This window comes from Penicillium brevicompactum (assembly GCF_028827555.1).
Source record: "Penicillium brevicompactum strain IBT 35665 chromosome Unknown utg000005l_segment0_segment0, whole genome shotgun sequence".
Classification (NCBI taxonomy): Eukaryota; Fungi; Ascomycota; class Eurotiomycetes; order Eurotiales; family Aspergillaceae; genus Penicillium; species Penicillium brevicompactum.
This window is the reverse complement of record NW_026623208.1, coordinates 3,523,130-3,541,416: the sequence shown is the minus strand read 5'-3', so window position 1 is coordinate 3,541,416 and position 18,287 is coordinate 3,523,130. Positions and strand designations below refer to the sequence as shown.

General features: G+C 49.8%; 8 protein-coding genes across 8 annotated transcripts; 6 read left to right on the top strand and 2 right to left on the bottom strand.

Annotated features, from left to right (window-relative positions):
* Positions 1-39: 39 nt before the first annotated feature.
* On the top strand, positions 40-1,207 carry N7506_007183 (aromatic ring-hydroxylating oxygenase subunit alpha; the record flags this gene model as incomplete). Its single annotated transcript, XM_056956476.1, has 4 exons — positions 40-126; positions 177-329; positions 380-561; positions 610-1,207. 4 exons carry the CDS (start codon positions 40-42, stop codon positions 1,205-1,207), a joined length of 1,020 nt encoding a protein of 339 aa, XP_056810810.1.
* A 552-nt stretch (positions 1,208-1,759) lies between these two features.
* On the top strand, positions 1,760-2,422 carry N7506_007182 (uncharacterized protein; the record flags this gene model as incomplete). The annotated part of the gene is made up of 1 exon (XM_056956475.1): positions 1,760-2,422. One exon carries the CDS (start codon positions 1,760-1,762, stop codon positions 2,420-2,422), a length of 663 nt encoding a protein of 220 aa, XP_056810809.1.
* A 773-nt stretch (positions 2,423-3,195) lies between these two features.
* On the top strand, positions 3,196-4,759 carry N7506_007181 (putative iron-sulfur cluster-binding protein; the record flags this gene model as incomplete). Its single annotated transcript, XM_056956474.1, has 6 exons — positions 3,196-3,447; positions 3,495-3,972; positions 4,025-4,379; positions 4,434-4,459; positions 4,511-4,633; positions 4,689-4,759. 6 exons carry the CDS (start codon positions 3,196-3,198, stop codon positions 4,757-4,759), a joined length of 1,305 nt encoding a protein of 434 aa, XP_056810808.1.
* Positions 4,760-5,152: 393 nt separating this feature from the next.
* On the bottom strand, positions 5,153-6,898 carry N7506_007180 (uncharacterized protein; the record flags this gene model as incomplete). The annotated part of the gene is made up of 1 exon (XM_056956473.1): positions 5,153-6,898. The coding sequence occupies one exon, from the start codon at positions 6,896-6,898 to the stop codon at positions 5,153-5,155; it is 1,746 nt and encodes a 581-aa protein (XP_056810807.1).
* An 864-nt stretch (positions 6,899-7,762) lies between these two features.
* On the top strand, positions 7,763-8,534 carry N7506_007179 (Mpv17/PMP22 family protein; the record flags this gene model as incomplete). Its single annotated transcript, XM_056956472.1, has 3 exons — positions 7,763-7,861; positions 7,972-8,295; positions 8,385-8,534. The coding sequence occupies 3 exons, from the start codon at positions 7,763-7,765 to the stop codon at positions 8,532-8,534; spliced, it is 573 nt and encodes a 190-aa protein (XP_056810806.1).
* A 1,222-nt stretch (positions 8,535-9,756) lies between these two features.
* Positions 9,757-10,805, top strand: N7506_007178 (lipase family protein; the record flags this gene model as incomplete). Its single annotated transcript, XM_056956471.1, has 3 exons — positions 9,757-9,844; positions 9,906-10,402; positions 10,461-10,805. The coding sequence occupies 3 exons, from the start codon at positions 9,757-9,759 to the stop codon at positions 10,803-10,805; spliced, it is 930 nt and encodes a 309-aa protein (XP_056810805.1).
* Positions 10,806-11,060: 255 nt separating this feature from the next.
* N7506_007177 (polysaccharide lyase family 20 protein) lies at positions 11,061-11,822 on the bottom strand (the record flags this gene model as incomplete). Its single annotated transcript, XM_056956470.1, has 1 exon — positions 11,061-11,822. The coding sequence occupies one exon, from the start codon at positions 11,820-11,822 to the stop codon at positions 11,061-11,063; it is 762 nt and encodes a 253-aa protein (XP_056810804.1).
* A 2,272-nt stretch (positions 11,823-14,094) lies between these two features.
* Positions 14,095-17,708, top strand: N7506_007176 (uncharacterized protein; the record flags this gene model as incomplete). The annotated part of the gene is made up of 2 exons (XM_056956469.1): positions 14,095-16,828; positions 16,876-17,708. 2 exons carry the CDS (start codon positions 14,095-14,097, stop codon positions 17,706-17,708), a joined length of 3,567 nt encoding a protein of 1,188 aa, XP_056810803.1.
* Positions 17,709-18,287: the final 579 nt, after the last annotated feature.

Here is an 18,287-nt window from a genome sequence, read left to right as displayed (position 1 = left end):
TTTGATATCAACCAACGCCTTCCAAGGTTTATCTTGATAATGTCTGAGCTCCCTCGTACTTTGCCTGCCTCGTGGTACTGCAGTGAGCCACTTTACCAAATGGAACGTCGGGCGGTCTTCTTCAAGGTAGGCATTGAGCAGTCTGTGGTTACCCCGAAGAGACTGAAATATGACAGTCCTGGTACTTGCTCGGCCCCGTCACCAGATTCCAGGTCGTGGGTGAGCAGGTTCCCTACGAAGTAGCACAGCAGCCCGTGTATGCTGTTCGTACCTCGGGCGAGACGTTGAATCCTGCCTCCGATGAACTGAAGGTCATTTGCTCCAAAACGGTATGTGATGCTGTCATCGAGCAAGAAAGACGTGAGCTGATGTTAAGTAGGGCAAGGAGGTGCGTAGCCACCTTACTCCCACTGGATTATTGTTTTCCACAATCTCCAACGAAGCACCCGGCTTCCATGAGTTCTTCCCAGAACTCGAGGACTTGCTAGGAAAGGTGGACTTTTCCAAGCTTCCCTATCGCCGAAGCATTAGCTACGAAGGTCGCTTCAACTGGAAGACTATGTAAGAGTATTCCTTGATCGAGATCCTCAAAATCTAACCTCCTACCAGGGTTGATGGCTACCAGGAGTGCTTGCACTGCCAATACACCCATCCATCATTCTCAATCTACTATCCGCCAACATTCTATACCGTGCGCAACAAGCACAACTTCTCGCAGCACATCGCTGACCCAAAGAAGCCGGATGATGGCCTCTTCCTCTACTTCTTCCCTAACTGTACTCTAAATGTGTACGGCGGAGGGATGTCCATGTTCAGAGTGTGTCCAACAGCCGATCCGCACGTCACTCGAATGGAGTTCGACTACTACCACCTCGAAGTTGGCGACAAATTTGAAGAGTACTTCAAGTTCGTCCGTCAAGTGGCCATGGAAGACTTTGAGTTGTGTGAGAAGGCTCAAGACAATCTCGCCAAGGGTGTCTACCATGAGGGAATCTTGAACCCGGAGAAGGAGAATGGCGTGTCTTGTAAGTCGAAAATCCTTTTCTTTGAAAGTGAATACCTCGCTGACGATGTGAAAAATCTAGACTACCAGCAACGGGTGTTTGATATGGTTTGTGAACAACACGAGTCCGATAGGCAGGTTAAGACCAAAGAAAGCCAGAAGGAGGATGGTATCACACCAGCTATGGTCGAGATGGCAGCTTAGTGGATTACAAGGATGACCACGCATTTTGTGCCCTGGTGACAAATGATACACAGCTGGCTGCTTGGCGGTTAGTTCTAAGTGAGGAATGCAACATTGCTTGGCTCTACCTGAGACAATTAGTCTTTGAACCTATTTCCAAGGTTGAACTTTTGAAACACCCTTTCAGGGAGGATTCATTCCTCTCTATATTCGGTTTCTCTCTCTCGCAGTCGTTGTTCTGTATACTGTTTCATGCGATATTTGTGTTTCATTCTTTGAGAGCAGATGTGGGGACCGTACAAAAGCTGTGCATACCCTTTAAACAGTATCTGGTAATCTGATCACTCTAACAACTTCCTTGTCAGATTTATTTTCTTTCGCCAGGAAATTGATGGGCTTGGTATCTCCCTTCCTTCCTCTCGCCCCTCTCACTTCATCTCACTTCATCTCACTTCATCTCACTTCATCTCATCTCTCTCTCTCTCTCTCTCTTCTGAGACTGGTCTTTCTTTCATCCTTGTTTCATCATCATCTCTCTTTCATCAAGTTGAAGCTGCCTCACAAGCCGCCAAGATGCCTCCCATTGACTACTCAAAGTGGGACAACATCGATACAGATTCGGACTCAGAGTCGGGAACTGATAAAGACCCTCCATCCAATCCTGATGACCCCAAGTCCACCCTCCAACCCAAGCTTCCAGCTTCAGTGTCTGAAGCCCAAGGATCGGAGCAGACACCAGCTCCCGATACCACAATCAAGGCGGTGACAGTGCTTTGTGTAGGCACAGCCGGCCCCCGGACTTCGCCAACTACCATTCTGTCGAGCCACCCTATCTTCACCGCTGATGTCCCGCCCATCCCAGCTTTGCTTGACTTCCCTATTGTCATCCACCGGCTCGGCACCCCTGACGGCGGAAGTATGAACTACCTCGACAACCCGTTCATCAAGTTCCTTCACATCAGCCCCAAGGATGGCACTGTGCCACCCCAGTGGCAGACTGGAATTGGGAGTGCGATCGTCGCACGAAAGGACAAGAAGGATTTGTCCACTGCGCACTTCGAGGCAATCATCATGTATTGCGATCAGATCTGGACTGATTTTCAAGATGGATATGGACCCCCGGAAGAGTTGTTCACCCGCAATTCTTTTGTGCGGTGGTATGAGTCGTACAAAGCGGCGTGGGCTCCGTTATCTGGTGAGGGTTTGAGCTCGGTGCCTCCGTTGTACGAAGATTGAGCTGGAAGGACATTTTGGTATTTGTCGAAACAATTGTTTGTCTTCAACTCTCTGACTGTGGGCAGCGCTCGTCATCAGATTCCGCTTTCCCTGGTCTCCCTGGTCGGAGTTTAATGCCGTTGTCGTTGTGTCTAGGTGAAAGATCAATCCAGTCCCAACACATACATCAAATGTACTGACATCTGTCTTCAGTGGCTCATGAATATCTGCTTGAAGTTGATTGGTCTGAATTCTTTTTTATCTCAGTTACTTTCATTTTGGAAATTACATTTGGATTCAAAGAGGCACAACTCGTTATGGTAGTATTTTGATAGTAACTATCTCTATATCTGCAATAGAGAACATAGTCCCTGGAAGAATATGTCTAATCACGTAGTGCCACCCGGGCCGGTACCTATCTCAACCCAATCGAGTGTCTCCACAATATTCGGTATGTCATGAACATTGGGCGTAGTGACGAGACCAAAGGTAACGAGGAGGGTGGCAACGACAATTGATTTGTTTGTTTCCCTTCGTATTTGATGTTGCATAGAAACATACATGAGCCTATTGGCTCTAAGTCAACAGTTTGCTAGAAAGATAGCTCCAGGAAATTGCAACCTAATTGGGAAATTTGGTGGAGAGGGGCGCTGCACGATGTACTTCAAGGGCGAAGCGTGTTATGTGGGGGCGCGGCACTTGGACCTCTTCATCAGAAGTATATCAACTTCACTCGTCAACCACACACAACACCCCAACAAGTCAATCAGTTTGGCTGAAACAATCTTGTGTCTATGGAGTCTACTCAGACATATCTTTTCTTCTCGCCTAGCTCGGTTCTGGTGGCCTTGGTGACACTCGCCTTTTTAATTCACCGAGCATGGCCGCGATTTGTCCAACCGGGCCAGTCCGATAAGCTGCCGCAGTCTACCTCAAATCCAACCATTGATTCGGATCTGGCTGTGTCAAAGGAGCCGGAACTCCCAGAGGGATGGTGGTCAAGTCGGGACGTTTTTGAGCTTGAGCGTCGTGGGCTTTTCAGTCAAGTAATAGAAAAACTATGAATATACTGGATCGCACTAACAAGACTAAGACGTGGATATACCTCGCACACACTGCCCAGTTCAACAAACCTGGCGCATATCAATCCTTCGACCTTGCCGGGTTTCCAGTTTTCTTGATCCGCGGAAAAGACGACAAGATCCGTGCTTTCCATAATGTCTGTCGCCATCGTGCTTATACGATTACCAGAAAAGAGACTGGTGCGTCGACTGTCTTGGGCTGTCGATATCATGGGTGGAGCTACGACACCACTGGCCGGTTGGTCAAAGCACCCCAATTTGACGATGTGCCTGGGTTCGACAAGTCGCAGAACAGTCTTTTTGAAGTTCACACACATACCACTGATCATGGCATGGTGCTTGTGAACCTAAAAGCAGAGGACCGAACAGAACTAAGCGAGGAGCAATTATCATCTTTGAATAATTTCGCTCGCAAATCTGCTCCACGCAAAAGCTTGTCTTGGGTTGCTGGTCGGACAGTGCCCGGTGACTTTAATTGGAAAATGGCTAGTGAGTTTCGTTGCCAATCAATGTGGAGCTGTATATCTGACCCGTTCTCAAGCAAAACCCTCGTATCTTGATTTCTTTACCCGAGAGTTGGAGAGCCAGGCACCCCGGATCTTTGGTCCTTCTCCTATTATGAAAGTGATTAGACGGATCATGGGAAGTAACCCCGTCGATGATAGCTCCTTATTCCCAGCCACCTTCTTCTATCACTTTGTCGATACTGAACTATGGTTTGCTTTGTCCTTCCTGCCGGCCACGGAGACGAAGACGCAAATTCGATATGACATCTTCTCTCGATCTCCTGTGAGCGAGATCGCAGCTGAGACCATATCCAAAACGTTTGAGAATGTATCAAATAGTCTCATTCGCCAAATCGAACAGCAGTATCGACAAGTTTGCAAGGCACAAAGGTATGTTGTCTGCGCTAATATCATATGGGCGGCTTAGGCTGACACGATTTCCAGCATACCCATCGAGTTCATCGGGCAGAGTATGTCATCCTTCCAACTCAGAGAGATATCAGTCTAATTGAATGTCGCAGACACTCATCAAATTTTGCGTCGGGTGCAAGATCACAGAAAGTTGGAGAGATTACAGGGTGCCCAGGTCATTCCAGCTATGCAAAAGCCAAAAGGAAGCAATCTTTTCCAACAGGCCGAAAAGCGTAAGTCTCTACAGCTTTTTTGCTTTTTCCATATGGCTAACTGGATGTTACCTAGTTTGTAAAGAGCTAGACTGCGTGAGCGGCGGAGCACAGAGTGGCACTTCTCCTGGTGTTCTCGACTGGTGAGCGTTGTCGCGCCAAGCTGGACAGACTCTCAAACTCACCAAGTGTCTCAAAGCACTTGTGATTCATGGATATCGATGGAGATTCGGAGGACCCAGTACTTAGCTCAAGTGATCGTCGGACCAACAGAATATTTTTATATTTTTTTACGTTGATATAAATAATTCAAGACACTTAATCATTCGAATACAGCGATAACAGACTAAACAACCCGAAGGAGCAAAATTTAAGCGGCAGGCACTGCTGAAAACATGATTTTTGAAACTAAGAAAAGCAACAGAGAACCAACAACAAGTCTGAAGAGTCCACCATTGACACTCGAGATCCCCCGGTCCCTTAACTCAACATATAGCCCAATCAACCTTCCAATATCCGCACCAAACCCCATCCACAATTCTACCTCCAGCGCAACATCTTGGAAATCCTGTTACCTGCGTCCCGACTTTTACTCAGAATACCTTGCCTTCCACGACTTCGAGACCGCGACGCATATCTATTTTTGGAATGGTGGCGAGGGTACAATGTCGATGTAGTCGAGTAGGAAAGACTGCTGTTACCACTGGCAGCTGAGTTATAATGATCATCCTCATCTTCAATACCCAGAGCCTCTCTCGTGACCCTCATAGCGCGCCTCCTCCTTGTAGAATTACTACGCGTGCGTCGCGTCTCGGTTCCCATACTATGCTTCAGCACACCCACGCCATTATCGTTCGCATAAGCCTCCAATGCAAGATGCCATGTGCTTCCCGGCCAGTTGCTGGGGAGTCGGCGTACGAGTGCTTGCATTTTGTACACCTGCTGGCGCTCTACTTCCCGCAGGCCGGGTGCCTTGACCTGCCCAGTACTTAGATTTTCTCGGTGTCGGACAAGGCCAGCGGCGATTTGTGTACCGCATGTCTTGCCGTACTCGATGCTCATGATCTGCTTTGGCATTTTGTCGAGGATGATTGAGAAGATCTCCACACTGTTTTCAAAACAGCTTTCGGCGGCGCAGAGTAAAGCATACCCTGGTGGTCCGTCTTCAAATCGGGAAAGTGTGAGGTCGCTGTTTTCGCAGAGCCATGCAATGGCTCCTGGCTGCTCGAAGTTCGCGGCGTACATCAGAGGGGTCTGGTTGTAATTGTTCCGAACATTGGGGGTGAGAGTGGAAAATTTGTCGAGCCATTTGACCATGGCAAGCGCTTCGGGATTAAACGCTGCTGCCATATGCCAGGAACTCTCAAGCTGCGCGCCGACTGGGTGGTCTTCACATTCGACATTGCCAATATTGATCCCCTTGGAATAAAGGGCCTTTGCAACGGATGGTGGAGCGATGGCGCACAGCTCGCTCATTGTGGCCGGGTCAAATATCTCTTTCAGTTTGTCAGATTTAACAGTCCAGTCATCGGTCATTCTATCAAGTGCGATCTCAAATGCCTCATAGGCGTTGTACCTCAGGAAAGCAATAAGAATGTGAGTTTCGGCTTGGTCATTGATTTTGATATCTCTTGGCTTGATCATATCTCTTGGGTCCATATTGGTGGCAAGGTACGTAAGTAACTCAGTGTTCTCACCGACAAAAGCTGCCTCCAGCCAATTCCGACCGGAAAGGTCATAGCCTTCAATCGAGGCAAGCTTTTTCTTGCAGAGAAATTGGAAACATCCTGAACATTTCACTGCGACGTCGTACGTGATGTTTGTCTTGAAAGGGAGACTGTCTATTGCTCTTGGCCAGATCATCACTTTCTCCAGGTTATCCATGGCATCTCGATAACTGGAGTAAAATTCGATCCTGGAGTGGAATTCGTCCCTGGTTTCTCGTTTGCTCAACCAACCTTCGACTTTCTTATGAAGAGGCGCATGTTTCTCGCCCAATTGGTGTAGGACATGAATCTTGCTCTCCTCAAGATACTGCGTCCCTGCGGAGAAACCGAAGAATCTATTCAAAATTTTGTCAATGGTCTTTTGGTTAAGAGAACTCAAATCAAGCTTGGTAGCCCAGTCGATCTGTTGCTTAGCCGTACGATGTGAAAGCGGCTTGCCGCTGCCCATATTGAGATGAGGACTGGTAACCTTTCCACTTGTCAATCGATCGAAGATAACATCCCAGACTGGAAGAGTCCATGTGTGGGTCTCATGTGGACCTGGAGCGAAGACTGGCATTGTAAAATAACTTGAGGCTGTCGTGCAGCTTGTACTAGATTGGCCTCGTATAGTCAGAAAAGATGCCGTTTATCTGTAACCCAGAACTTCCTAGCACCTGGCAAGGATTATTTTCATTTATATAAATTACCGCAGCCTTGGATATTTCACAAGTCTAGTTGCATTGTATATTCCTTTCATCCATTTTCAAAGATTGATGAAGAAAAAAGAGCTGGATATATAAATAGGGCAAGCATCTCATGCAAAGAGCCTTGGAAAACCGGTACTCTCTCACAAAGACGTGAGGCTCATTGTAATGAAGTCGTCCTAACCTTGGAACTGGCTCTGCAATAATCCGTAACCCATTGTTGTAAAATTGCAGGTGGCGCCGAGTTGAAAGGTACCTGATCAGGCGTGACGACCTGGGGAGTCCCGAGGTTGTTATTCGGTCGCATCTGGGAGAAAAAATAACATGTTGAGCTACGATAGGCATTCTCTTTAGTAGAATTTTGGCGGAACTGTCTTGAGTGGTATCTCGATGGACTCTGCACTGATTTACGCAGGCTTAAAGCGGCCCCGGGGCCCGGGACTTTAATTAGTAATCAGGCATCATTTACACCTGCCTGATCGCGAATAAACGACCCGGGCCGCTATACTCCGTAAGCCTGCATACACCGATTCCGCGTAGCGAGAGATATTTTTTCTGATCTACAATGCAGTTGCCCAGGCGGAAAACAGTCACGGGATCGCGGGGTTGTTGACGTGTCAGGCTCGGTCGCTGTTTCACCCAGGACCCTGAGGACATCGTGTCGCGTTTTCAGCCCATTCCATCACCATCGAGGCTTGAGTTTGGGCATTCGGACCACACAAGAAGAAATAGACAATATGGCCGTCCCACCCATTGCAAAGGCTACCTTACAGGCGGCGCTGATCAGTGCTGGTTCCAACGTTTTGGCCCAGGGTATCAAATCATATCGAGCCGATGTAAGTCTTTCTATCGTTCAGAGATCGGAATTTTGGGTTGCAAACACGGCAGATCGCATTGTGGCGCACTAGCAGCCACGTGTCGATGAGAAACGCTTAATGAAACAAAGAGGTCTGATTTGCGGAACCAGATCCCCTTTGAACTTGACGTTGAGTCTCTAACTCAGTTCGCCACGTGCGCCATCGTGATCTCTCCTTTGGGTTATCTGTGGCTTGGAGGGCTGGAAGCCTGGTTCCCTGGTCGGGAGTCAAAGGGAGAGAAAGGAAAAGGCGGACAAAGCACCTCGGAGCCTAGTTTGAATGCCACAAACACGGTCGCAAAGATCGTGATTGATCAGACTATTGGTGGTGCTTGGAACACGGTTCTTTTCATCACTACTATGGGCATGTTGCGCGGGATGGGATACGACGCTATCCTTGCGGAAATTCAGGAGGTATGTATTGCGCCTTGATAACTTTGGTTAGAATCTGAGGAAATGCTGGGGGATCGAGGGCTCGGTTTCAAATGCTGACACTGACGCAGGACTTTTGGTCAATCATGTTTGCTGGGTTGAAATTCTGGCCTTTGGTATCGATTCTCAATTTCGCCGTGGTGCCCGCTAACAGACGGATGCTGGTCGGAAACCTTTTTGGTGTCCTGTGGGGGATCTATCTTAGCCTATTGTCTGGGTGAAATTCAGAGATACTCCGTACTCCGTAACTGAGAATGCCTTCGATGGATTCACCCTTGGTAGGTAGCATTGAGGCGTGATAGTAAAATATTCGCTACGATCTGATAGGTAATTGACCATCGATGCCACTATTGGATCTACTGATCACCAATGATCGACACAAGATGCTCCCGAGATCACTAAATATCCGGAATGCCCGTGGACTTGAGCCGTACTCCGTAGAGTGGATTGACTCCAGAGTCAATTACACAAATAGCATGCTGCCCCCCTTTTCAGTATGAATTTAGGAGCTGCGATGAAACAATGCGGACCCAGAGCTGAATTGCCATGTGGAAGACAAATCATTTTTCAGTCAAGGCAATGCCGAGGATACTCCGTACGCCTCAATCAAATAGGCGGCCGAGCTAGTGAAACGGCTTAGACCCACCACCACACATACCCGTGGAGTTAACGATAGATGAACGAAAAAAATTCAAATCTTGATATGAAAAAAGCGGCTCCGGTACAAAACAAAATTGTATAAATTCCGCACAATATCACAGAGATCCCACAAACCTGCTTCGGCTCTGACTTCGAGTGAATGCGGGGGTTGACCTCATATTGCATGCACTAAGAAGGAGTTGCATCTTTAGCACCCCTAGCTTCCGAGTATTATTGGCCCAAGCTCCATCAACGCGAGGGATATTGGTTAATTTTTTTCAAAAGCTCCTTTGACTTGCATTTACGCATTTCAAGCCATCCAATATTCGGCAAGAGCAAGTGAGACAGAAAAGCACATGAACGTTTCAGGTATAGCTCGGGGCCGGCTACTGAAAACCAGAGTTTTTGAGCCGCCTATGCTCCGAGTCACACTCCGTATAGAGTACGGAGTAATTATTGCAGGGATGTATTGAGAAGGGATGCCTTTGGGGGTATTGACACGGCGCTCTCTTTTCAACGACGTACGGGTGATTTTAATTGGGAATGTGAGCACTCGATTTCGAGCTGGTGTACTATGTTTTCTTGTGCAATAGAGGATAAGAGTGGAATACCACGATGTGATGGGCCCGCAGCTACGACAATGGATATCTAAGTCTAATGCAATGATCTACACCCCTCAGCCAGGACCGTGGCCGATGATTTTGACTTATAAGAGGGCACACCTTGCCCTTGAGGGATGAGTTCCCTCTCTCAAAACGTTCCAAGGTGTTTTGATCACAGGGCTCTTCCCTCGCATTACAAGCCATGCTACCTTCTATTCTTGGGCTTTGCGCCTGGCTATCATTTTTCACCACGAGCGTCCTAGCTTCCCCCATCCAGCTCTCGCGCCGAGGTTAGTTAAAGCCGGCACGTTATCACGATTTCCAAGCTCATGCCGCTAATTCGCATCATAGAGATCTCATCGGAGCTTCTCGATGATTTCAGATTCTTTGCGCAAGTCGCCGCCGTAGCCATGTGCGACGTGAATCTCAACACTACTGGACGCCAACTCAGCTGCGACAAAGGACCATGTGAGCTGGTCCAGGCGGATGATACCGAGATCACTAGCATATACCACGGCACAGCAATTGCGACAGGGTATATTGCACTAGATTACACCCGAAAGTTGATCCTCGTTACCTTCCGTGGAACAGTCACAACCGCCGACTTATATCAGGACTTGCGCATTCCTGTTTTCACCGATGTGTCCGAGATCTGCGAGGGCTGCAAAGCTCACACTGGATTTTGGAACTATTGGTTGAGCGCGAAGGACCAGGTTACTGCTGAGCTCCGACGTCTCATCAAGGAGAACCCGAGCTACAGCGTGGTCGTGACGGGCTATAGTCTTGGTGCGGCTGTTGCGACGCTGGCCGGAACCGCGCTTCGCGTTGATGGATTTACTTTGGATGTGGTAAGTAACCTTCAAGCTCGAGCACGATAGATGCAAATACTGACAAAACATCAACTAGTGGACATTCGGAGCTCCCAAAACCGGAAACTTGAAAATGGCCGAGTTCATTACCCAGCAACACGAGCCGGTCAGCGTTTATCGTGCTACACATCATAAAGATATTATACCGGCAATCCCGTTCATTTCGCCTGGTTTTGATTACACTCATCCTTCTCCGGAGTATTGGATTGATCAACCAAGTTTTGAGACGGTCACACCTGACGTTGTGAAAGTGATTGAGGGGATCAACAATCAGACAGGCAACGCAGGCCAGCGTGGTAGGCGAATTTTGGAAGAGCACGAATGGTATTTCGGGGAAATGTTTATTTATAATACCCCTGCTGACTTCGGGGCCATATTTTGAGTGTGGTGACCGAAAGGACTGTGGCTGAAAGGCTGCTCTACTTGACGATACATGATTTCTTCTTCTGCATTAGAACAGCGAAACACCCGTGGACAAATAGAAGTTCCGGGCACATATATTAGTGATTCACCCTCGATGGTTGATTTATAGAAACATTCAATGGTAGCGATAGCTTAGATGACACTGGACCGATAACAGTTTAAGGATATTGAACCGATGTGGAATCCTCAAACCTCGGAATATACTACTGATCACTCACGACCACTGATCGGGATCCGCATCCGCAAAGGTAGTGCCCGCAGCGATCTGATCGTACCAAATTTGTCTTGTACCCTGGGTCCCCTTCATCTGCTTATCATCATGCCAGCCATTAGCATAGAGACCAACACGGAACTGGAAAGCCCGGCTATCATCAATGGTCGTGGCGATGTTCCGCTTATCCAACAGCTTGTTGCCATCCAGCCAGAGCTTATATTCGCCCGTGCCATCCGACTTCCAAGTCGCCTGGATGACAATCTTATGCCACTGTCCAGCAGAGACAGTCGCAAGGCTCGGGAACGTTTCAATCTTCTGTGCACAGATGCTGCCTTGCTTGACGCGGGTGTAGAGCTGGTTGCCAACCAGCCAGACCATACTAGAAGGCATGTAATCATCGCATCCGGTGTCGCTGAAGTCGGCGATGAATTGGGCGATGTTGTACGACTGGGCTGGGGAGAATTGCCAGTTCTCCTGGAGACGGAAGGCAAAGCCGTAGAAGCCGGTGTCGCCGCGCTTGTAGACGTTGTTCTTGACTACTTCTGAGTGGTAGCGTCCCGTGTAGCTGGAGTCGTAGACTTGGGTCATCTTCAGGGCTGTGGGGCCCTTGTAGACGACGTTAGTCACTTCCTGTACAGTGCCGCTGTGTTCTTGATTGGTCGAGCTCCAGCCAGAGGTTGTTCCAGAGTTGCTGAAGATCTGGGTGGCTGAAGCTGTGAGGCTGAGAGCCAGGAGCGCTGCGGCGGAGAGGTTTCCGAACATTGTGAGAGATGGTGGTTGCTTGTTATGATGGAGAATCAACCAGCGAAACGAGGTGCTTTATACAAAGATCTGGCGTCCGGAGTCCGAAGGGAAAAAGCAAGTAATGTGCAGAGGAGCAAAACATGCCGACGAGCGCTGGGCATTAATTGGACTCATGTTAGTGAAACTTGGACGGTTCAGACGATTTACCCAAAAGGGAAAGCAGCTGAAGCTGTGTACATAGGCTAATGGTGCCACGGGCGGTTGTTTCGTTGTGGTTAATCAACAAATGACAAATGACAATTCGGTACAAGGGTAGCATCGAACGCAGGTCACTTGCTATTGGCTGGAATGTCGGGGCCAAGCTGCAGTTTGGAGGCTGTGACCCGCACTTCTGCCGATCATGCAGGAGTGATTGTTTGATCGGTCAGCTCTGACGATGTTACATCGCCAGTAGCGGAGAAACCCGTCGAAGTACTCCGTATGTCTAACTGTTCTAGGGAAATGAGTCGACCTGCATGGTGAGTACGGGGTAGAAACTGTGCCAAGAAGAGAGAGAGAGAGCCTCGGTACTGCAAGCTATGCAGTTTGGTGTCAAGAGAGTTGTGAGTAGCATGTAATTTGTACTCCGTACGAGCAGAGCTGACCACATCGTCTCATGCCAGCACAGTTCAGTCTGAGCATTGGAGCTGCAGTCTTCACCGGAGGTGGAAATCGGATACGAGCACAGCCTGGCCTCTGGGGGTTCTCATAACCCGGAACAAGAACCGAGATTCAAGCAAAATGATTACCGCATAATCCTGGATGGGCCTTGGAGCAGGTTTGGGTGATGTTGACGTTGTTGACGTTGTTGATGTTGCCCACGGATGTCTTCAAAAAGTGGACTTCGCGCTCCACCCCTTCCGCCCCCAAATTCTGCCCTTTCGCGACCCCCACAAGCCTGCACTTTTTGCGCTTCTCGACCTCCCAGCAACATAGACTGTTTATGTTTTGTCCAGCTCCTTATCGGCCTTTGTTGTGCCTCGAAGGGCGCTCACCTGACAAGTGCGCACCGGCCGGCAACTGGCATCTTGCAGCACAGCATACAGCTCGGTAGCTCAATAGCTTGACAGCTTGACAGCTTGACAGCGATGGGTCCTCAATTTATTCATGATCCACTCAAAAGAAGCGGGGTCTCGGGAGGCATTTGAATCTGCGTCATCGTTATTTGACGCCCCCAACTTCAAGTCGGTTCGGCAACTTGGCATTGGGGGCGGAAGAGCGGAGGCAAGAATGTCTAGTTCGCAACAACCATGCCAGAATGGGGCGACGGGAGAAGTCCGTTCTCACCAGCGCACAGGAATGATGCGACGCGATATTCTTGTTGAGAGCAATGACCTTCGAGGTCGCTTGTTTTGGCGCCAGCGCTTCGACACTTTCCGATCTCTACTCCGTACAAAAAGGTTATCTACCTTGGCTAGCGGGGTGCGATCGTGGACCCCATCGGAATGACGCTGACATGTGGCGACGTTAAGCAATGTCCCGCTGCAGAACTTTTGAGCGACGATCAATGCGAGTTGGTCTTGGTCTCCACTTCCGACCGCGCATGCGCAAAAGAACGTTAGGGTTGACGGGATTGGGGGCGGAGTGAACTCTATGGGGGCTATCTGGGGCTATTCAGAACAACAAACGGACTAGCCAGCGGCCGCGTCTCTCTAATCTTTGTGGCTGCAGTTCTTGGTGTAGCTCTGATTGGTTCGATGTTGGCGTCCGTCAATCATTGCCCCTTGACGACGATCAACACGAGGACAAGAATAGGACTCGTAAAGCGAGTACGGAGTACTACTTTGAATGAGAGAGTTGGGACTTGATAATGTCTTAGATGTTCAGCATCTCTGTACTCCGTACGGAGTAAATATTTTTTTATCATTGCTGTTCGGCTTCGGCTTCCGGAGTACAATGCATGAGGGCCACTCACAACGCTGATCGAAGCATGTTGTGACACCTTGCGCCTTGCTGATTTTTGGGGGCCTAAGAGATATAGAACTTGCTGACACTGTTTTTTCCCATTGAATTTCTCCTGGGATCCTTCAAATCCTCGATGTTCTTTGTCTTTTGTCGCCAGCCACACCCGCACTAATTTGACAACAAAGAACTGCAGTTCGTCTCCCCGACGCTTGGCGAAAATTTTGAGGTAAGTTCCTACCAAAATGAGCTTCGGTATCGAGTCTCAATAGCTCTATTGCGCTAACAAAGGTCAAGAAATATCCTAGACAACCCCCCCTAGAATAGACACACTTGAAAAAGTAACAACATGGGTTCTCACCCACTACTACAACCCCTGCGACCACGCAGAAATCCAAAGCTACAATGCGCGCCGCTGGATCTACAAATGAGCCTAAAGCGGCGATTGTCTAAAGCACGCCATGAGCTGATGACAGTGCGCGGGAGCGCCTCAAGTCCGATCGTCGAGAACGATCCCCAAGAACTCATCATGTCAGGGCAGATCGCAGAACTTGACGGGCAATCGGTTCCATCTCTAGAACCCTGCATGCCACCCGGCACTAAGGAATCTAAAGAAAGCCACTGCCAATCACAAGAACAAGACCACAAAGAAGAGGAGGTGCCACTCGGGGAGATCGGGGACAGTTGCTGTGCCTCCCCGGAATCAAGTATCATTGACCTGGATGCGCTCGACTTCAGCGATTCTGAAATTTCCTCATTGTCAACCCGAAATTCTCTAAGATCAGCATCCCGTCTAGCCCGTTTCTTTCCAGAGCTTTCATCGCACTTCTCCGTTGTCTCCCCGGTCGGCGCAGATCGAAATATGGAGCAGTTGGGCCCATCGCTCTTCGAGCGCGAGCTGGAGGAACGTGTGCTGATCCTGTATCGCTACTCCGCCGATGTGGATCCTGAGCATCAGCAGTCGATATCTCAATCGTTGGGATCGGATGGGTATGACGGTGGTTCTTCGTGCTATAGCCGTCGCACTTCCATCACCACTCTGGGAACGGAATTCTGGGGCGACGATGGTAGATACCCGCACAAATCTCCCGATGCATATTCGATCCATTCGCCGGTGGTCGCGGGTGTCTTTGATGATATCGCTCTCTCCCGACGCTCCTCCACCGTTCCGCCGTATACCCTGCACATGTCCTCGCATGAAGGACCCGCTAAGCAGGTGTCCATGACCGACCTGAAGAACAAACCCCTACCCCTCGAGCCAGCGCAAAGTGATGACTTGGCGAGTCATCGCTGGAGTGACTCCTCTCGCTCATCAGGGTCGCCGCCTCTCCGGCCCCATGTGCCAACATCCCAGAGAGACCTCGTGGTTTCGCCGCTGCACCCTACATCCCCGGTCGGCCGTAAGGAATGGAAGTCAACAAATGTCCACAAGGTGAGAACGCACCGCCAAACTGGACATGTGTGGTTTGGCTCCGAATATAATGAGATCCCGTCACATTATCGCAGGGGTCCGCAGGGGGAGAACGAGCTGCAAGTCCATAGCCCAGGCCCTGGCCTCACCCCAACATTGTCACAGGCAACGAAAGACCTCGAGGGAACGCTTGCGGGCCTAAGTAAAGATCAGTCGCACAAGAGCCCTTTGGAGGGACCAGCCCAGGTCAGTCGCGGCAAGGGAGACTGGATCTCGACCCGCCAGGCGCCTCTCCCGCCGCAGGGCCGGCCCGATATCCATCTCACGCCCAAGAAGCCGAAAGAACCGAGCGGTCGCTCAAAGTCAAGACCCAGTCCAACCAAGGGATCAAATCGTAGAGATCACTCAGACTTGGAAAGAACGCCCAGGGCAACAGAGACAAGGGAAGAAAGATCCCATTCTAGCCCCAGCCGAAGCAGCGCCAATGACGACAAGAAAGACAAGAAGAAGAAATCTTTTCTGGCGCCATTTCGTAAACAAAGCCAAGGCCGCATTAGCGCCCGGTCGGAATCGCAACCCCACATGACAAACACGCAGGTTTCAGACCAACTCCAATTACCCCGTCTGCAAACGGAGGACCTGGCAACCGCCGCACTGCTCGAGCGTGTCGTGGAACACTTTCTGTCCGGTAGCCCCGGCGGCCCGAAGCCTGCGGGTCAATCCGACGCGCACAAAGCCGAGGTGCGGAACAAGATGCGCCAGAGCTGGGCGCTGGTCTCCACTGCGCAGGCTAGCAGCCTGAAGATGACAGATCAAATTCATGAATTGCCTGCAGAACCACATTGTCCATCGCCGGTGATATCGCGATCGGAAATTCCCAGTCATGCGGGCGCGCCCGGCCTACCACCGGATATGCCGCTGGATTTGATCCTGTCGACTATGGAGAAGATTGACTCGCTCGATGACCTGTTTAATTTCGCGCTCGTCAACCGAAAGACTTATCGCGCGTTCAAATGTCGTGAATTGCCACTCATTAAGAATGCTCTGTTCAAAATGTCTCCGCCGGCATGGGAACTGCGGGAGATGAGTCCCCCGTGGGAAATGGAGTGGCAGCCACTTATCGATCCGGATTCGCAGGTGCCTGAATACACGCCCACATTATATCTGCAGAGATACGCGCAAGATATCTATACGCTGGCGAAACTCAAGGCCCTTGTTCTTGCGCGCTGTTCCCCTTTTCTTCGCCACGAGACGGTCCGCGGTCTGGCAGGTGTCGATGACCAGCGCGCCGAAGAAGTCGACGATGCATTCTGGCGTATTTGGACTTTTTGCCGTATCTTTGGCAGTGGGAAAAGTCGTGAAAATGATCTCGCAGGCCAGATGGATTGGCTTAGAGGGGGATGCGAGGCAAAGAAGTACTCTACCTCGTCTTCCACCATGACCCAACCATTCGGCATTAACAATGTGCTCTTTGAGCCACCTACGGGTTTCGGTCGTGGAAATCTCTCCGGTCTCTCGCAAAGACAAATGTACGACATGACCGAGATCTGGACGTGCATGGGTGTTTTGCTGCAGCCCATGCACGGCAAATGTATAGAAGCCCGCAAGGTCGGAATTTTCGATAACATGGATGTCCCAGATAACGACAAAGTGCGCGAAGAAGTCGTTCTTGGTATGTTGCGCGACAAGCCTGGCTTCATTCACTGCTAATTTAAACAGAGGAATGGACCTCTTACATCTTGACGCTAGGTCTTGGCGCGGTACTGGCACTCAGCTCTGTCTGCCAGTCGGACACCACATTTGCCAAGTTCTCCGTAGCCCAGTCAATAGGGCTGACAAAATGGGAAACGCTCGAGACAGAAACTAGTCGGTCATCATTTCTTAAGGAGGCGATCTCTCGCGCCTACGAAATCCAGGAACGCGACTCCAGTCCCGCGAAGCCCCCAACTTCTCACTACTTGAGTCCTGCGCGCCAGAGTCGAGAACGACAAACCGCCTTTGCGAAAGAACTCCGCAATCGCCGTGCCCGTGGCCTCGAAGAACCAGAAGGTAGATTTTCATTCTCCACTGAGCGACCGATGTCCAAATACAGCGCCATCCTCCGGAACTTGGATGGGACGGATGAGCCAGTACCCCCTGTTCCAACATTGGTGCTTGGCCATTCTTCGGAATCCGTTGAGATTCCAGAGCCACAAACGCCTGTCGAGTCATCTACGGAGCCCAGCTTTGCGTGTTCGCGAACGCCGCCTCCGCACATCCCTCTACCGGCTTCTTTGCCTGTTCGCATCCCACCTCCTCGTCCCCAGGTTCTTGATCCAGTTGATCGAGCTATTGATATGATTGTCAATGACCTGGGTTTCGCTACCGAAGATGCGAAGTGGGCATTGAAAATAACGGATACCGGTGAAGGCATCGATGCCGATGCCGCTGTACAGCTACTGAAGAAGCAGAAAAAGAAAAACGAGCGCAATCCGTTCGGTAAGAGGGATAGTCTACTGTCGTCTGTTATAAAGCGACAGAAATCCCATGATTCCGGGTGGCGGTGGGCTTGACGTGGATCATCTTGCGTCTCTTTGCAATTGACATTCCTAGTATACGATCTTTATGTGCCATATACCCTCATTTGTTTGTTATGCTGATTACTATTTGTTTGGGTTTGCATCACATTGGGCCACCCAAATTCCACTGTTCCTCATGAGTCCTAGGAGTCTTTTCTTTTAGCGTGTTGTCCATCACCTTTCCAGCCAATCTATCGCCTACTTATCTGCAATACCACATTGAACGTCTGCTACTCCCATCTTATGCCGTTCCTTATATTTGTAACTATAAGTTCTTTGGGTTGGGGTGAGAGCACACACTGTTCAAATCTGATGAGCGATGGCTTCTATGTAAAGTTCCCTACTCAGCCTCTCCAAGTCCAAAATCCAACACTGACCGAGATTACGCACCAGCAAACCTTTTTTTCAAGATCCATACGTTACTGTCATTTATCCATTGAAACGACACGTCTTGGCCCCCAGATCGACACGAATGTGGAGACGCTTGTCCGTCTTTCGACTAGGACACGGGAGGAACAAGGACCCGATGCTCAGGATTGGTTCGTCCATGTTTCCAATGCGTGTAACTGTGTT